The following is a 16,332-nucleotide window of genomic DNA, read 5'->3' on the forward strand; positions in this document are numbered from 1 at the left end:
TCTACGCGCAAACCACTGCATCTGTCTGTTTATTGGCTGAATCTGACTTGATCCATTTTTTTTTTTAGAATTAAACCTAACATTTTTTTTTCTTTATGAACAACATAAAATTAAGCTAAGGAGACATTACCCTGACTTGGTTAAAAGCAGTACGGAATAAAACAGGCATCCACACCTTCTTGAGCACTGCAATCTTAAACGTGTGCATAAAGAACAACAGTAGAAGTCCAGGCTAGAAATCTGACCCTAAAAACCCCTTAGGAGACAAAAGTGTCTGCAAAGCCTCTACAGCAGACACATTTAAGTATGAAGCCTGAGGAATTTTCCCCAACATCTAGAATGAGACGACGCCCACTTATGGAGTACCGTACACTAAGGGAAGCCGTGCAATGTGGCGAGACAAGAAGACGGAAAGTGTACATGCAGAAGGAACATTTCCTCAAGCCAGGCACACAGTACGAGCCTGCAATCCCGGAACTTGGGAGACTAAGACTGGGGGATTGTGGGCTTAAAGGCAGCCAGGACAACATAGGAAGTCCCAGGTCAACCTCTGCTACACAGTGAAACCCTCAGACGTGCAAGCAAGCACTTTTGGGGGGCACTAGGGAACTAGCTCTGTGGTAAAGGGTATTTAGTACCCAGCACCAAACCAGATCAGCAACAAAACTCCACTATTGTGTGTGTGTGTGTGTGTGTGTGTGTGTCTGAAAATGTCACAATGAAACGCATTATGTTGTATAATTACTACCATAGGCTAATAAATAAGGATAAAATTCAAAGGACTCTCTAGTTTAAAAAGGAAAAGATTAAAAAGGAAAAGATTTACAAAGAAAACTGAGTTGTACATCACACATACATGCACAAATAGACAGACCATTAACAAAATGGTCCAACCAGCCATGATTATGATGCTCACGGGACTAAGCCGCTAGTGTAAACACAGAATCACGGCTCCCTGGCTAGGTAAAGTGTTTAGAACGGTTAGGTGTGAGTGTTTCTCATACTCCAGTGTCGCATGCTGAGATCCGAGAGAGGCTGGCCTCGACGGCTTGTAGCCCCAGAGCAGGGCTGCAGCAGGGCCCTGGCACCTCTGTTCCTGTCTTGTTTACACCCTGCACATAAGTCTCATAGCCAAAGGCAAGAATCACAGCCCTAGCATGGCTTCCTGGACCAGTGGGCAGCTTTTACGTGTTTTGAGCCTGGGGTGGATTTGGAAAGCAAATGAAGTCAGTAGCTCAGGTTTTTGTTTTGACTTGGTTTTTACTTACTTTACGAAAAACCACTTCTTACTAATTATCAAATTACTTAATATAATAAACTGGCAAGGTAGTAAGACCTGGAAATCCAAGGACCTGAGACTTGCTGGCCTCTCTCGTCTAGTTGGCAAGGCCCCACGTCCTCTAAACTCCTACCCAAAGCATCATCTGTTAGTGTGTTCCAACGTCCCTCACCATGCGATGCAGGCACACTGTGTGACTCTCCATCTGCATAGCTGTAATGACTGGGGTAGGGCCGTCACACTGTGAGGCACACAACCTCTAACTCCTACCCAAAGCATCATCTGTCAGTGTGTTCCAACGTCCCTCACTCTGTGATGCAGTCACACTGTGTGCCTCCACATCTGTACAACACTGTGAGGCATGCACTGTGCCTTCTTCCTTTACTGAATTCCATTACAGTATGTTTGGTTAACAGTGAGTAACTGCCTACTGAACAGAAGCATAATGAGAAATACATGAGCCAGACCTCATGGGGCAGCATGTGGGAAGCTGAGGCAGGGGGGCTGCCATGAGTTCAAGGTCAGCCTGGGAGCTCTTACCCTACCCCAATCTGCTCTGCTCTCTTCACGGTGTTTTTCTATTCTCTATCTCCTGCTATCCCCCACCCCCAGCCCTGGCCATGTCTACTCCTTTCTCTCCCTGCTCTGGACTCTTCCAGATGCCTCTGGCTGTTCTGTCTTTCATGTTTACAATAAAAACTGTCCCCTCAACCATATCATGGAACATCATGCCATCAGTTTACGCAGGGAGGAAGGGAAAAGGGAAGAGGAAGGAGAATAAAGGTGGGGAAGGGAGAGGAAGTGTCCATGAGCGTCAGCATAAGGGCCCTTTCTGCTCACTAGCGCTTGTGGGGTTTGTCGGGCACGGTTTTCCCACCCCCTTCTACCTTTCTCCCATTTTTGTTGTTTGTTTGCTTTGGGTTTTTTTATTATTATTTAATGTTTGTTTTTGAGATAGGGTTGAACTGTGAAGCTGTGGCTGGCTTAGAACTGCTCTGTAGCCCAGAATGGCTTAGAACACAATGATCTACCTGCTTCTTCCTCCTGAAGGCAGAACTGCCTGACATTATTTGATCCAGTATTTTTCCCATAAAAATTTTTCACAGGAATAGTATTCTGAGGAGTGATATTAATATTAAATAGGCTACAATATTGTTTTGTTCAACAAATGTTTGTGAGCACCCGCTACGGCCAGGCACTTCCTAGGTACTGGCGAGACGGTGATAAACAAGGACAATTCTTCTTCTGGTGAGCTTCAGAGTCCAGTCAAGGAGGACAAGTTGATCAGGCGGAACAAGTAAATCAAAGTTAAGCAGCCTACATTATTCAGCTCACACCAGCTTGCTGACTGAATGCCATTAAAAAAGACTAAATGGGGCGAGCAAGACGGCTTGGCAGGTAAAGGTGCACGCCATACTCTTTCTAAAAAACAGACCTATATATTTTTCCTGCTGTACGGGGCTGAATGTTGAGCAATTTGGGCATGCAGGTCAGTGGTTTAACACTGTCCTCCCAACTCCTTAACCCCCAAATCTTCTCACAGAGACCATTAACTAAACAGAAGAAAGGCTACTGCGAGGAACTTACGTAGAATGAGCTTGCGTTTCTTTTGTTCCGAGTGAAGGAAGCTACTAAGGTAGAAGACAACGGGCAGAAAGAGGATGAACACAGAAACAGCGACGACGGACACCGTGTCACTGCAGGTGATCGAACAGTTGAAGGTTCGACTCCAGAGCTTCCGGGTGATGTTCATCTGGAAAAATACATTGTAGTAGTATCTGACATCCCACTTGTCTTTAGTAGATATATATAATCTTTTAGAACAGCCTTAAAAATCTACTGATAGTTCAGAATAATTTTTTCTGCCAGGGAAAGAAGCTGGTTTACAATTAGTCACTGAATAAATTTATAGCTACACAAAATATAATATTCTAAACATACGATAATCACTAAGATATGCTAGAATGTGAACCATTTTACCTCCCAGAGAATGTATAGCTATAAAAATAGAGCTAAGATTTTGTTTCCTTGTTTAAAGTTTATTTATTACTGAGAGCCTGCCATTAACCAAGTACAATCCTAGGACAGAGATATAAGATCAAAGTCCTGTTAGCAGCAGCCACGTTAAGTGGTTTTTGCTATCCTCAGCATTACTGTCCGGGTATAGTTCTCTCTAAGCTGGATTGATATTCACACTTATTCTTAAAAAGTAAGCTTAGACATTTTGACCTTGAGTTTTCTACTTTGAGCTAAAGATTTGTTTTCCCAAATAACTAATTCTCACACATCATATTGCCAGGGGGCATGACTGCCACCTAGTGGTGATGTGTGAAAAGACAAGCTATACAGTGGAGAAAAGCTTCCCCATCCCCCAACATTTGCTCTACCAACACTATAACAAAAGCAGCACTAAACGTCATCCTGGGCATGGTGGCACATGCCTGTAGTTCCAGTACTAAGGAGAGGCGGCAGGAGGATCACTTCCAGTTCAAAGCTGGCCTGGGCTTCACAGTGAGACTTCCTTTTAAAACAAAGCGTTTCTATTCTGTTCTTTGTTCTACCTACTAAATGATAAATTAAGAAACACTAAGTCAAACCAGTGGTGGCACATGCCTTTAATCCTTTGGGAGGCAGAGGCAGGTGATTTCTGTGAGTTCGAAGCCAGCCTGGTCTACAAAAGTGAGTTCTAGGACAACCAGAACTGTTACACAGAGAAACTTATCTCAAAAAACCGAAAAGAAACACTTGGTCCTTGTCCTCGTGTGGCTTTTATTTCAGTGAGGAGACAGCCATGAGAAAATGTTTTCAGATTATCACATATATAAAGAAATTAATCAACAATTAAGTGACTAAGATCTCTGAAAACATGGTGGTAAAACGTCAAATCTCTTTAATCAGCACCACTGGACAAGTTCGCAACGTAAGCACACAAGAGCGCCACGCCCCTGGAAACCACACCCACTTTCTTTTTTTTCTTTCTTTTTCACACCCACTTTCTACTTTAAAATCAAAACGTGCCAAATTAACTCATCCACGAGGAGCCTGGTTAACGGCCATCCTGGTTTGATACAGATCCATACTTTATAACTACCGCAGTTCCTCTGGTTGAAGACGCCATGCATATTCCAGCACACCCCCAAAGAGACGAAGACACTGTAAGTGCATCCAACAACTGCAAACCGTGAGCCATGCCAGACGTAGGTACTTACTGCATCTTCCACATCAATGCACAAGTGCGTGCCCGGTTCAGCCTTATTCTCAAGCCCGTTCATTTTCTGCAGCTCATTATAAAGGGTGCTCAGATTTTTGTATGCATCATTGCAGTTTTTACACACTTCAGAGTAATTTTTTGGTGAGAGAAGATTGTATGTGCGCCCCTGAAATGACAAAGGTAGATAGATGTAAGACACACAGCACATATTGGACATGGCATCTCTGCATGTCAACTGTCTGACACCCTCTCCCTCTAAGCCCGGATAGAAGACACCATGGTATGTTAAAGTACTAGCCTGACCCCAGAAACAAACCCACAGCTATAGCCACCAGACAGATGAGACAGCACACCCTGGGGAAAGACGGCCTCTTTAACAAATGGTACAGGAAAACTGGATATCTGTATGTCAGGACTGGAATCAGATCCCCAGCATTCACCCCACCAAAAATCAACTGAAGAATGGATCAAAAACTTTAATTTAAGACCTGAAACTTTGAAACTACTGGAAGAAAACATGCAGAAAACACAAAGTTATAAGACTGGGCAATGAACACAGCTGATGGCTAGGGTGGTTTGTGTGGAGGGGGTTAGGGTGCAGTCCTTGGAACCCACATGCAAGCTGTCCTCTGACCTCCACATGTACCCCCAAGTAAATATGTGAAAATCATATAAAATCATTTAGAAAATCATTCTAAAAGAAAGACAGAAAGAGAAAAAGAGAGGGAGGGAAGGAGGGAGAAAGGGGGAAGAAAGAGAAAGAGAGAGAGAGAGAGAGAGAGAGAGAGAGAGAGAGAGAGAGAGAGAGAGGATGCCAGGTGGTGTATGCCTTTAATCCCAGCACTAGGGAGGCAGAGGCAGGTGAATCTCTGTGAATTCCAGCCCAGCCTGGTCTACAGAGTGGGTTCCAGGACAGCCAAGGCTACACAGTGAAACCCTCTTTAGAAAAAACAAATCAAACCAAAACAAAACAAACAAAACCCCACAAAACTCTAACAGTTCAGGGAACAGGCACGAATCACAATGCAACTGCACAGGGCTGCAAAGCCCTGCCCAGCAAAGGTGAGAGTTCTAGAAGGAAGAGATGACCTGCCAGCTGTTTCCCAACATTTCTGTAGACAGAGAATGCAAGAAATACATACAGAACTGAAATCACTGAACTCCAAAGGAACAAATAATCCAATCAATAAATGGACAGATGAATTGATAGATCTCAAAAGAAATGCAAGTGGCAACAAATACCTGAAAACATGGCCATCAGATGAATGCAAATCAAAGCCACTATTCTATGCAGTCAGAATGGCCAGCATCAAGGGAACAGTCAGCAGCTACCTGTCACAGCCAGGAGGTTTCACACATCTGCGACTTTCCTGTCACTCAGAAACGGGTAACTTCCCCCCTCCCATCTCTTCTCCAGCAGGCTTTCCTTTACACTTTGGCCCACACCAGCATCTCAGCCTTCATTCCCTACTCTTCCTCGAAAGCCTCCCTCCCTGCTGCGTGGCTGCTGGTCCTCTGGGAGTCTGACCTCCATCACAGTTTCAATGCAGAGCTGTCTTTCCTCCTCTCACGGAGATCCGCCCACCTCTGCCTCTACACCCAGCTGGAATGAAGACATACAGGATTTGAAAGTAAAGGGGAATAATTGGTAGAGGACCAATGGGAGGTGGAAGAGAGAGAAAGGAAGGCCAGAGGATCTGTGAGCATGATCAAGACATAGCTTATATACATGCAAGAAAATAAAATGTCATATTAAAACTCATTACTGTTTACAATTAACATTCATTAATAAAAAGGAAGAGAAGAAATGCACAAAAGTCACTGTTAACCAAGGAGGAGATAGCGATGGGCCGTTATGACGGGGGTTACTAGACCACCTGAGCGACGAGTCCTGAGGATTTGAGGGCACAAGGCACGGGTCTATAACTTTCTACATCTGGTATGCGGGCACAAAACAAAGGTATCTAGCACTCTCTAGGTGCCTCTTAATCTTAAAAACCACTACGCAGGCCTCTGATGAATGCTGAAGAGGATGCTGGAGGCATCAGTAGTTCACATGCCATGGAACTTCACTGTGTATGCACACACATGCACACACAAACATACCTCCACACACACAAGTGCATGCACACATGTATGCACACACAAACATACCCCCACACACAAATGTATGCACACACGTATGCACACACATATGCACACACAAACATACCCCCACACACAAATGCATGCACACACATATACACACACAAACATACCCCCACACACAAATGTATGCACACACGTATGCGCGTGTGCGCGCGCGCACACACACACACACACACACACAAACATACCCTCCACAAACATAAATGCATACATGCATGTATACACACACACATACACAAAGTTCCATGCCAGCAACCCTCAAGTTCCGGCTTCTAGGCAGACGCTGTCTATTCAACACACCCTTACCTTTGCTCTCTTCTCTTTTTAATTATTTACCATGGAGCATGAGCAAAGGACATCTACTGATCATGGGGATGAAAGAGAAGAGGAAAAATCAGAGCAACTGGACCTACAATGTGACCTTTACCACCCAGGTGACACTCTGTCTCCCCTTAAACTCCTCCAAGAAAGCGCACATTGAAGGCTTTGCACAGAACGATTGCGCTAAACCACAGACCCAGCACAGAATCCTGGTGGTGGTGGTGGTGTGGGGCGGGGATAATACAGTTCCTTTTACTAAAATTAAAAATGCACACACTTTTGGTATGGCATTCCGCTCCTAGGAATCCACGAAACACATTCTTATAAGAACCCCCAGTGATGGGCAAAAACACTGTGAGTGGCAGTTTTTTGTAACTGTCAAACCCTAAAACAAACAGTATCTGACCCACTACGAGGAGGGACTAATTAAATAAACGGTAGCATCATCGCACTCTGAATACGGCACAGCTTCTGAAAATGAGGGAGGGAGTGGGATTCTAGGAAGATGGGAGGTGATGGCACATGTGTGGGCTTTGAAGACTCCTCCCTAAGGCCCAGTGAAATGAGGCTGATGCCAGAACCTGGAAGAACACTGCACATGGGCCCACTTCAGCTCAGGAAGCCCTTCTACACCCACAGCACCCCAGGAAGGTGCCACACTCTCTGCCCAAGACTCCCCATAGACTCAGGACATAGGAGGCTGTCACAGTAGCCTGGCCTGTCCTCTCTGTGCGGTCACCAGGACAGGCTGGGATTCGAGAGAAGCCACCTGATAGCATCCACTGCCCGAGGTGCAGCCTGTGACCCTCCTCCCTGACCATTCGCCCATGCTGAAAGCTGCTGTGCCACCTGTCACATGTCTGTTTGCTGCGCCCCACCACGCAGTCCCCACTACCCTATAAAATGCTATACTGTCCCTAGACTCAGCCCACAGAGCCATGTTACCTTCACTCTGAATCTAGCCTTGCCAGAGTCAGATGATACCCAACCTGGCAGCCCCGCCCCACCTCACTGGGTCTGTGTCAGATGACACCCAACCTGGCAGCCCCGCCCCACCTCACTGGGTCTGTGTCAGATGATACCCAATCTGGCAGCCCCGCCCCACCTCACTGGGTCTGTGTCAGATGATACAAAATCTGGCAGCCCCGCCCCACCTCACGGTTAGCATCATCTGTGTTGGATGTCTGATAGGAGCATAAGAGTATCATACTTAACATGTTCAAAACAGAATTCTTTTAAAATTGTCATATATTTATTTATTATTGTCTATTTGTGTGTGTGTGTGTGTGCATACATGTGCAAGAATGCACAGGCACACACTTGCTGTGGTGTGTAAGTAGTGGTCAGAGAACCCGTTGGAGTGGGTTCCTGCTTCCACCATGTGGGTCGTAAGATTTAAGTCACCAGGCTTGACAGCCAGTGCCTGTACATCTCTCTGGCCCCAAACATTCTCCTCAAGGCCCTTCCCCTGCATCTCCCAGCAGCCCGACCTCACACAAGTCCCGTTACCTCTGTGCCTCAGTGTCCTCTCAGTGAGGATGTCTGAAAACAGGGGGGCATGAGTGAACTGTGTGGAAACTTCTGGAGAACCTTTGTTCTCACCGAGTGAACCAGTGACTAACACATGCTGGTTTTACAATGTTTACCTGAGATTTTTTTTTTATTAAAAATTGCCCCAGTTTAAAAAAGGAATGTTTTTCAAAATCTATTTTATGTACATGGGTGTTTTCTGCATATATGCACGTGTACCATGTGTGTGCCTGGTGTCTTCAGAAGCCAGAAGATATTCAGTTCTCATGGAGCTAGAGTTGCCATGTGGGTGTTGGGAACTGAACCCAGATCCTCCACAAGAGCGGTCAGTGCTCTTAGCCACTGAACCATCTCTCCAGCCCATATTTTCTTTTAAAATTTATTATTATTTCGTTTTGTTTTGTTTTTTGAGACAGGGTTTCTCTTTATAATAGTCCTGGCTGTCCTGGAACTTGCTTTGTAGACCAGGCTGACCTCACACTCACAGAGATCCACCTGCCTCTGCCTCCTAAGTGCTGAGATTAAAGGTGTGCACCACCACACCTGGTATTTTTTAACCACTGAGTCACCTCCCCAACCCCCAACCCTTCATTCCCTTTCCTTTTTCTCCCCCCACTTTGTTTTATTTATTTAAAGACAACCTCACTGTGTAGCCCCGGCTGGCCTGGAAGTGGCTTTGTGTAGCAGTGGCCTTGAACTCTCAGAGATTCGCTTGCCTCTCTGCCTGCCTGCCAACTACAGGGTGGGTGCTACCACACTTGGTCCTGAGCATAAGCATTGGTATTTCCAAGTGGAAATAATCGTCGCGTAGAAATGAAAGCTCACTAATTCCTTTATGAGTCCAAATAGATACCACAATTGATGCTGCAAACAGTTAGAATTACACATTACTGCACGAAGTTTATATAACTCACCTGAAGGTTGTGCTCAAAGCAGGCCAGAGTCTTGTTAAACAGACTGAGGAAATACTCAGTGTTATTTGACAAAGCTTCACTGTCGTTCGTTAGGCAATCTGTAAAGACAATGAAACAGAGCGCGGTATGTGAAGGGGTCATCGCCAACAACAGCATGCTGTCACTATCTCTCGGGGACTGTTCAGCTTGGCCTACAACCGCTGTCAACAAACAAGCATGAAGTCTTCCACACAACACAAGTTTCCAAACACACAAGGCTTTTAGCTCTTTTAACGTCCAAATTTATTTTTTAAACTTTTCTTGAAAGTCTTAAAATAGGTGCACATTCTCTTCTTACAAAAACAATTAAAATTAAAACCTGACTGTTAATGGTGAAAGTTAGTGAAGCTCAGCTCTCAGTGCTCAGTGTGCTATTTAGATGGAAAACTTTACCTTGTATTAACTTTGCCTAGATCCTTCCTTGTCTTGTTACCGAGATGTCAGATTCAGTGGCTCTTACCTCTTCCAACCTCCCCGACCTCTTTCTGTCCCTAGCAGGATGGATGGCCTTTTCCATTTATTCTTCTGAACAGACCAAGGGCTGGGGGCTCAGAGAGACAGCCTGCTGGGAATTTGGTCTGAAAACCAGCAGAAGCTTCCTAAGGTCTGTCTGGAACAACACAGAACTGCTTCGTGTACCTGCACGTGTCTGTGGCGTTCATCGCAGTTGCAGTCCCTGCTTTAGCGTGACCTCCCGCTCCTCTGTCCCTGTGACCTCCTGTTCCTCTGTCCCCGTGACCTCCTGTTCCTCTGTCCCTCTGTCCCCTCCACTCCCTGAAGACGGCACGACGTGGAATGATTCTCATTACCCGTGCTTGTTTATTTCCTGTGCATGTACATGCCACCTTCTCTTCTTCCACTATGTGGGTTCTAGAGGTCAAACTCGGGGTGTCAGGCCGGCTAAGCAGCTTTATCCACTGAGCTCAACAGTCTGGGGCTTCATATCCCAGCCGTTTCCATCTCTCTTCCTTGGACCTTGACTCTCTACCCTGCACATGCCCACAGACATCCCCGTCTGCTTTCTATACTTCAACTTACAATGAAAGAGCTTGATTCAAACTCATTGTTTTCTGGTTTCAGGGTCATAAAACAATCCTTAGAGATGGATGCCCCAGCAACCAGCCCACAAGGGGTGTTTCACACACCTATTCCCTAGTGCTTGGCCCACTCCTGTGTTCTTAATTTTCACACATAGTTTTATTCTGCATCCACTTGACTTAGAGAATCAGAACCATCTAGAGGGAAGCTGTGGCTGTGACAAGGGGAGAACTGGGTGGACAACAGGACAAGCCACGAGACAGCTCACACACAGCGATCACTCCCATCATGCAAGCTGGCGCTGCTGAATAGTATGCTGCAAGTGTGTTTACACTTACAACACACGGACTCGTTTCATTCCTGAAGCGAGTCTATGAGGCAACAGCTATTAACTCCACCTTAAAAATAAGCAGCAAGGCAAAAGCACTTGCCACAGGAGCCTGACCACGTGAGCTAGATTCCTGGACCCACGGTGGAAGGCAAGAACTGAGAGTTGCCCTGTGGCCTCCACAAGTGTGGAGGTGTGGTACACACACATCACAAAATAAAAGTAAACTTTAAAAATTGGGAGTGGAGATATGGTTCAGCAGTTAAGAGCATTTGCTGCTCTTGAGAGGACCTGGGTATGGCTCCCAGCGCCCACCTGGAGGCTCACAACTATTTGTAACTCACTCCAGAGGATCCAATGCTCTCTTCTGGCCTCCTCCAACATCAGGAACATGCATGTGGTACACAGACATACGTGCAGACAGAACACTTGTGCACACAAAATAAAAATAAATAAATTCCTAAAAAATATTTTCTTTGAAATTTTGAGACAGGGTCTATGCTGGCCTGGACCTCATCATGCAGTCCAGGCTTGCCTACAAATTTGTAGAGATCCATCTGCCTCTGTCTCCTAAGTGCTGGGATTAAAGGTGGATATCACCACACTTAGCAAATAGCTAAAAATTTTTAAATAAAAATGAAAAACAAGAAACAGTTTAGAGAAATAAAGGAGCCTGCCCAAGGACATAAAATGGATACACAGAAAGCTGGATTTTGTGATCTGTCTGCTGCTGAGCCAGCACTTTCAAACACTGCAGAGTAAGACACACGTGCAGGCATGTACATCTACAGTCTAAACAGTTAACTCAGCACTCAAGAGTCGACAGCTGCATGCTAAGGCTCCTCCTCCAGCACCCACAAGAACCTAACTCCACCAGGATTCGAGAAGTCACTGCCACCTGGTCAGAAAGAAGGAACCTGAACCTGGGCAAAAGGGCAAGAGAGCCAGCACTTTTTCTCTGTTGTAAACTCTGAGACATTGGAGGCCGACGCTCACATGACTAGAAAATTATATAAGGGCACTCCTGAGTCCAGAAGTCAGCTGGAATCCAGTAGATTCACAGACAGGCAGAGAGACACTCCCGCACACACTTGGGCAGGCCCTCTGCACCGATGAACATGGATGGGGTCCTCTTGGTGAGCCTGTCCTGGATGTCTGGCCTCTTTGAGCCCGTGAATCTACAGTCTCTGAAGTTTATCTTCTCAGACACATAAGCCCAGCTCTAGCTGCTTGTCAATCATTTACAAAGAGATGGCTCCCTTTGCCGATGAGCGAACTATGCCAGAGAAAGAAGGTGTGCACCAAGACTACATACAAGTCAGTACGGTGCCGAAATGCCAGATGTTTCTTCACACACCTGTATTTCCTGAAGCACAGCATTCTTCTTTACTAATTACTCATTATTCTGTATGTCAGCATCCACAAAGTTTAAATACTAACATCTTTTTGTTGCTGTTGCTATTGTTTGTTTTGTTGAGACAGGGTTTTCCCTGTGTAGCCCAGGTTATCCTGGAACTCCATCTGTAGACCAGGCTATCCTGGAACTCCATCTGTAGACCAGGCTGGCCTTGAACTCAGAGATCTACCCACATCCTGAGTGCTTCCTGAGTGCTGGGATTAAAGCTGTGGGCTCCCAAGCCTGGCCTACTAAATTCTTTTTTAAGTAATAAATAATATAAGCTCTGTTTACATGCTATGGTATTAACATGAAGTAACCTTGGCTCCTTTTAGGGATTAGGTAAAATAGATAAAAATAAAAATAAGCACAATTAAAGTCAGAGAACATTCAAATATCCGGCTAACAGTCTTCATCTTGGGGATTAGTATCCCCAAGCAAGTGGACACCAACGTCACAAGTCTTGCTGTGCCTGGCATGCAAGCAAAGATGGCAGGAGGGTGGCCCTGTGCACACACAGCAGCAGCACAGCTGCTCTGAGAACTCTGGCAACTTCTTCTGTGCTAGAAACACAGATACATAATTTCATTATGGCTGGAGAGATAACTCAGGGATTAGGAGCACTGGCTGTTCTCTCAGAGGTCCTGAGTTCAATTCCTCACAACCACATGGCAGCTCACAACCATCTGTTGTGAGTTCACCATCTATAATGAGATCTGACGCGCTCTTGGCATGCAGACATGTATGCAGACAGAACACTGTATACATAATAAAAATAAATAAATCTTTAAAAAATAACTTCTTTATAAAAATTATTTATAAAGAAAGCCTCTCTGAGGAACAAAAGGATCTAATCTCTTCTATTTTTCAGCCATTTTCTTTTCACTTAAAATAATTGGGAAATTGAACGAAAAGCTAATCTAGATGGAAGGTCTGATTAAGTGCTGCACTGGCACAGTATGGTTTTCCCAGTGACTGGTAGGCAGTGGTGTTACAAAGCACAAAGGAGTTCACTTATACAAGGGGGTTAAACATGTCTTCATTATTAGAAGCACCCTGACTTTCTGATTCAAAACAAAGGAACTCTAGTAAACCTCCTTATCTACTGGGGAGAATCGGGAGCCTAAGGTTGTACACAGTAAGAAGCTACACAGTTTAGAAATTAGGAAGCTAGTGAAGGTGGTGACGACAAAGCTCTCTGTGAGCACCGAGTGAAGTGGTCATTGTGCTTGGCCTCATCTCAGATAATCAAAGGAGCCTCATCAAGGGCAGATTAGCACAGCTTCTGCCTCCATGAGGACGTGGGTATCAGCTCAAGAGGCCTTCTTCAGGGCACTGAGGATTCCAGTCAAAACCTCACACAGAAACTGGCTAAATTACTACAACAGAATTGTGTGGCTTCTGTCTTTCATCCCCAGGGCTGAGGACTGAACCTGGTCCCCCTATATAGCTAGCAAAGCACTCTGTCACTGAGCTCTGCCTCTAGTCCCGAGCACCTTAGGGGCAGGGTCTGCATTCCTTTTACCTTCCTGTCCCAGCCTCCTGAGTGCTGGGATTCCACCTTTACATAGAAGCTCGCCTCCAGATCTCTAATGATTTGCAACAATTTTCCAAGATTTATTTATGTACATAAGTGCATAACGCATTGTGTTTGTGGTGTGTGTGTGTGTGCGTGTGTGTGTGTGTGTGTGCTGCCCAAGGAAGTTAGAAGAAGATGTCAGATTCTGTGATGGAAACCTGTGAGCTATCTGTAAGTGCTGGGAATCAAACCCAGGTCCTGAGAACTGAATTGGGTCCTCTGCAAGAGCAGCAAGCGCCCTTAACCTCTGAGCCACCTCTTCAGCCCATCCCTGCTGTTTTAAAAGCTGGTTTTATGTTGGCACATCCCTATAAGCCCAGCATTCAGGGGGCTAAGACAGGAGGAGCACGGATTAATTCTGGGAAGCTGAGACAGGAAGCTTGTGAGCCCATGCCCAAGGTCAGTCTGAGACACACAGACACCTGACTCACTACAAACAATACAGGTTGCCCATGGAGAAATGGTACACTTGCAGGGGCTGGTGACATGGCTTAGAAGGTAAAGGTGCCTGCCGCCAAGCCTGACGACTGAGTTGGGGTTCCAGGCACCCACAGATAGAAGGGGAGGACGAACTTCATGGAGAACAATGACCCCCACTTTCTGAAAAGTGGAGCAGGCTTCAGAAAACACAAAATAAACAGTGAGAGTATTGTAATTAAGTTTAGAAATATGAAAACTATCTAAAAGTTATACAAAGAAAGGCTTTTCCACATAGCACCTGACAAAGAAGGGTTCTGCCTGACGGCCCCTCTGTTCCAGCAGCAGGTTTTACTGCTAATGTTTCCATCACGAACACTTAAGTCAGATGCACAGTTGAAAGCTAGTTTCCCTTTGATGAATCAGAATGCTCTTCAAGATCACACGGCGCTTCGGTGGCAACATCACGCTCATAATATACCACCCAGGGCACTGGAATTACAGGTTGCCTCTGAAGAAAGAGTGCATTTCCAGGGGCTGGTGACAGGGCTTTAGAGGGTAAAGGTGACCTGAGCTGGGGTCCCAGGGACCTGCGCAATGGATGGAGAGAGCTCCTATTTCAGATGCAGGTGAATAAAGGTTCGGCTCAGGAACTTGCTATAGCTTTTACTTCGCACGTGTTTAACATTTTGGCTTTTGGACTCTTTAGTAGGAACATTCGGCTCCCAGCAGGTTTACATCCTACACAGCAGGATGGAGAAGAACACTTGCAACCCTCCCCCCCCCCCCGCCCCCATCTATTCCTGACTCTTCACCTGCCATTCATGCATGCCCTCACCTTCTCACCTCACACACGGGGCTCTGTGTGATGCTCACATGGGAAATGGGGTGAGAGACCCTTTAACGACCCTGCTCATGCCCATTTCCCTCTTCATTCAGATTTCCAATCTCTCGTTAGACCGTGGAAGACAAGCAAGAATGCTTTGTGACATTTTGATAAGTGAGATTTTTCTCTTGGAGCTGGAGACCAAACCCTAGACCTCAGGCAAGCACGCTGCCACCTGCCTAAGCCCCAACCACTATAAATAGCTTTAAACTTTCTAAAAATCCTTTTAAAATGTTTCAGATAACTTTCCTATTATCTTCATGAGGTAGGTGTGCAGAGAGCATAATTAGAAGTGCTTATACACTTGGCAAAGAGTCTAGTTTAAAATGATTACACAAGATGCCGGCTACCACAGAAACAGAAAGTGGTAAAAAAAAAAAAATCTAAGGAATTAATCTGGGACCAGATAACAATAATAACAGTCAAAAAAAAAAAAAAAGAAAGAAAGAAAAAGGAAGAAGAAAAAATGCTACTATTGAATAAAGAAAAAAAATGAAATTTATTGGGTCCAATCTCTTAAAGTTATTCCAATTCCATTTAAATGTCAGTCTAGAAATTGTGAAACATTTTAAAATAGGATTAAAACAACAAATGAGAAGTCAGTTTTAATGCACAATCCTGGAAAACATTTGGCTCCTCTGACTGCATCTGACACAGAAGTGCCATAGTCTGGATATCCTGAGGAGCTTTTAAGTGTTCTAGATAGTTCTGAACGGGAATTAGATGCATGTGGCATACAGTTGAGAGCAGGTAAATGCGAATTTAGTGAAAATGGAGCCATATTTTCCTGTCCCTCAGCTGTCCTCCTTTCCCTCCCCTCAAACACATCAGCACCTTTAATTCTTTCGCCTGGCTTGTTAATTAATTCTAATTAGGCAATAACAACCTGTTGAACAACTTGTTTCTAACAGCTTAGTGGTGCATTCCTCAGAAGTTCAGTCAAAGCAATATTTTCAAGATAGGATGGTTCAGAGAGCAAAAGAACACACAGCTGTGACCCCAGCACCTGGCGGGGGGGGGACACACAGGAGGACTAGGAGTTCACGTGCACACAACTACAACCCCAGCACCTGGGGGGGGGGAAGCAGGAGGACCAGGAGTTCACGTGCACACAACTACAACCCCAGCACCTGGGGGGGGGCAGGAGGACCAGGAGTTCACGTGCACACAACTACAACCCCAGCACCTGGGGGGGGGGGGAAGCAGGAGGACCAGGAGTTCACGTGCACACAACTACAACCCCAGC

The 16,332-nt window shown here is 45.4% G+C and overlaps 1 protein-coding gene across 1 annotated transcript in view; it reads right to left on the reverse strand.

Moving 5' to 3' along the window:
* The window catches only part of Ostm1 (osteoclastogenesis associated transmembrane protein 1), a 30,696-nt gene that overhangs the window by 1,933 nt on the left and 12,431 nt on the right, over positions 1-16,332 (reverse strand). Inside the window, exons 3-5 of the mRNA XM_048425062.3 lie at positions 9,404-9,501; positions 4,489-4,656; positions 2,867-3,032 (exon numbers count right to left, since the gene is read on the reverse strand). Coding sequence (XP_048281019.3) covers positions 2,867-3,032; positions 4,489-4,656; positions 9,404-9,501 — 432 coding nt within the window. The remainder of the gene's footprint in view (positions 1-2,866; positions 3,033-4,488; positions 4,657-9,403; positions 9,502-16,332) is intronic.

The sequence above is a fragment of the Myodes glareolus genome, chromosome 1 (genome assembly GCF_982192425.1).
Source record: "Myodes glareolus chromosome 1, mMyoGla1.1, whole genome shotgun sequence".
NCBI lineage: Eukaryota > Metazoa > Chordata > Mammalia > Rodentia > Cricetidae > Myodes > Myodes glareolus.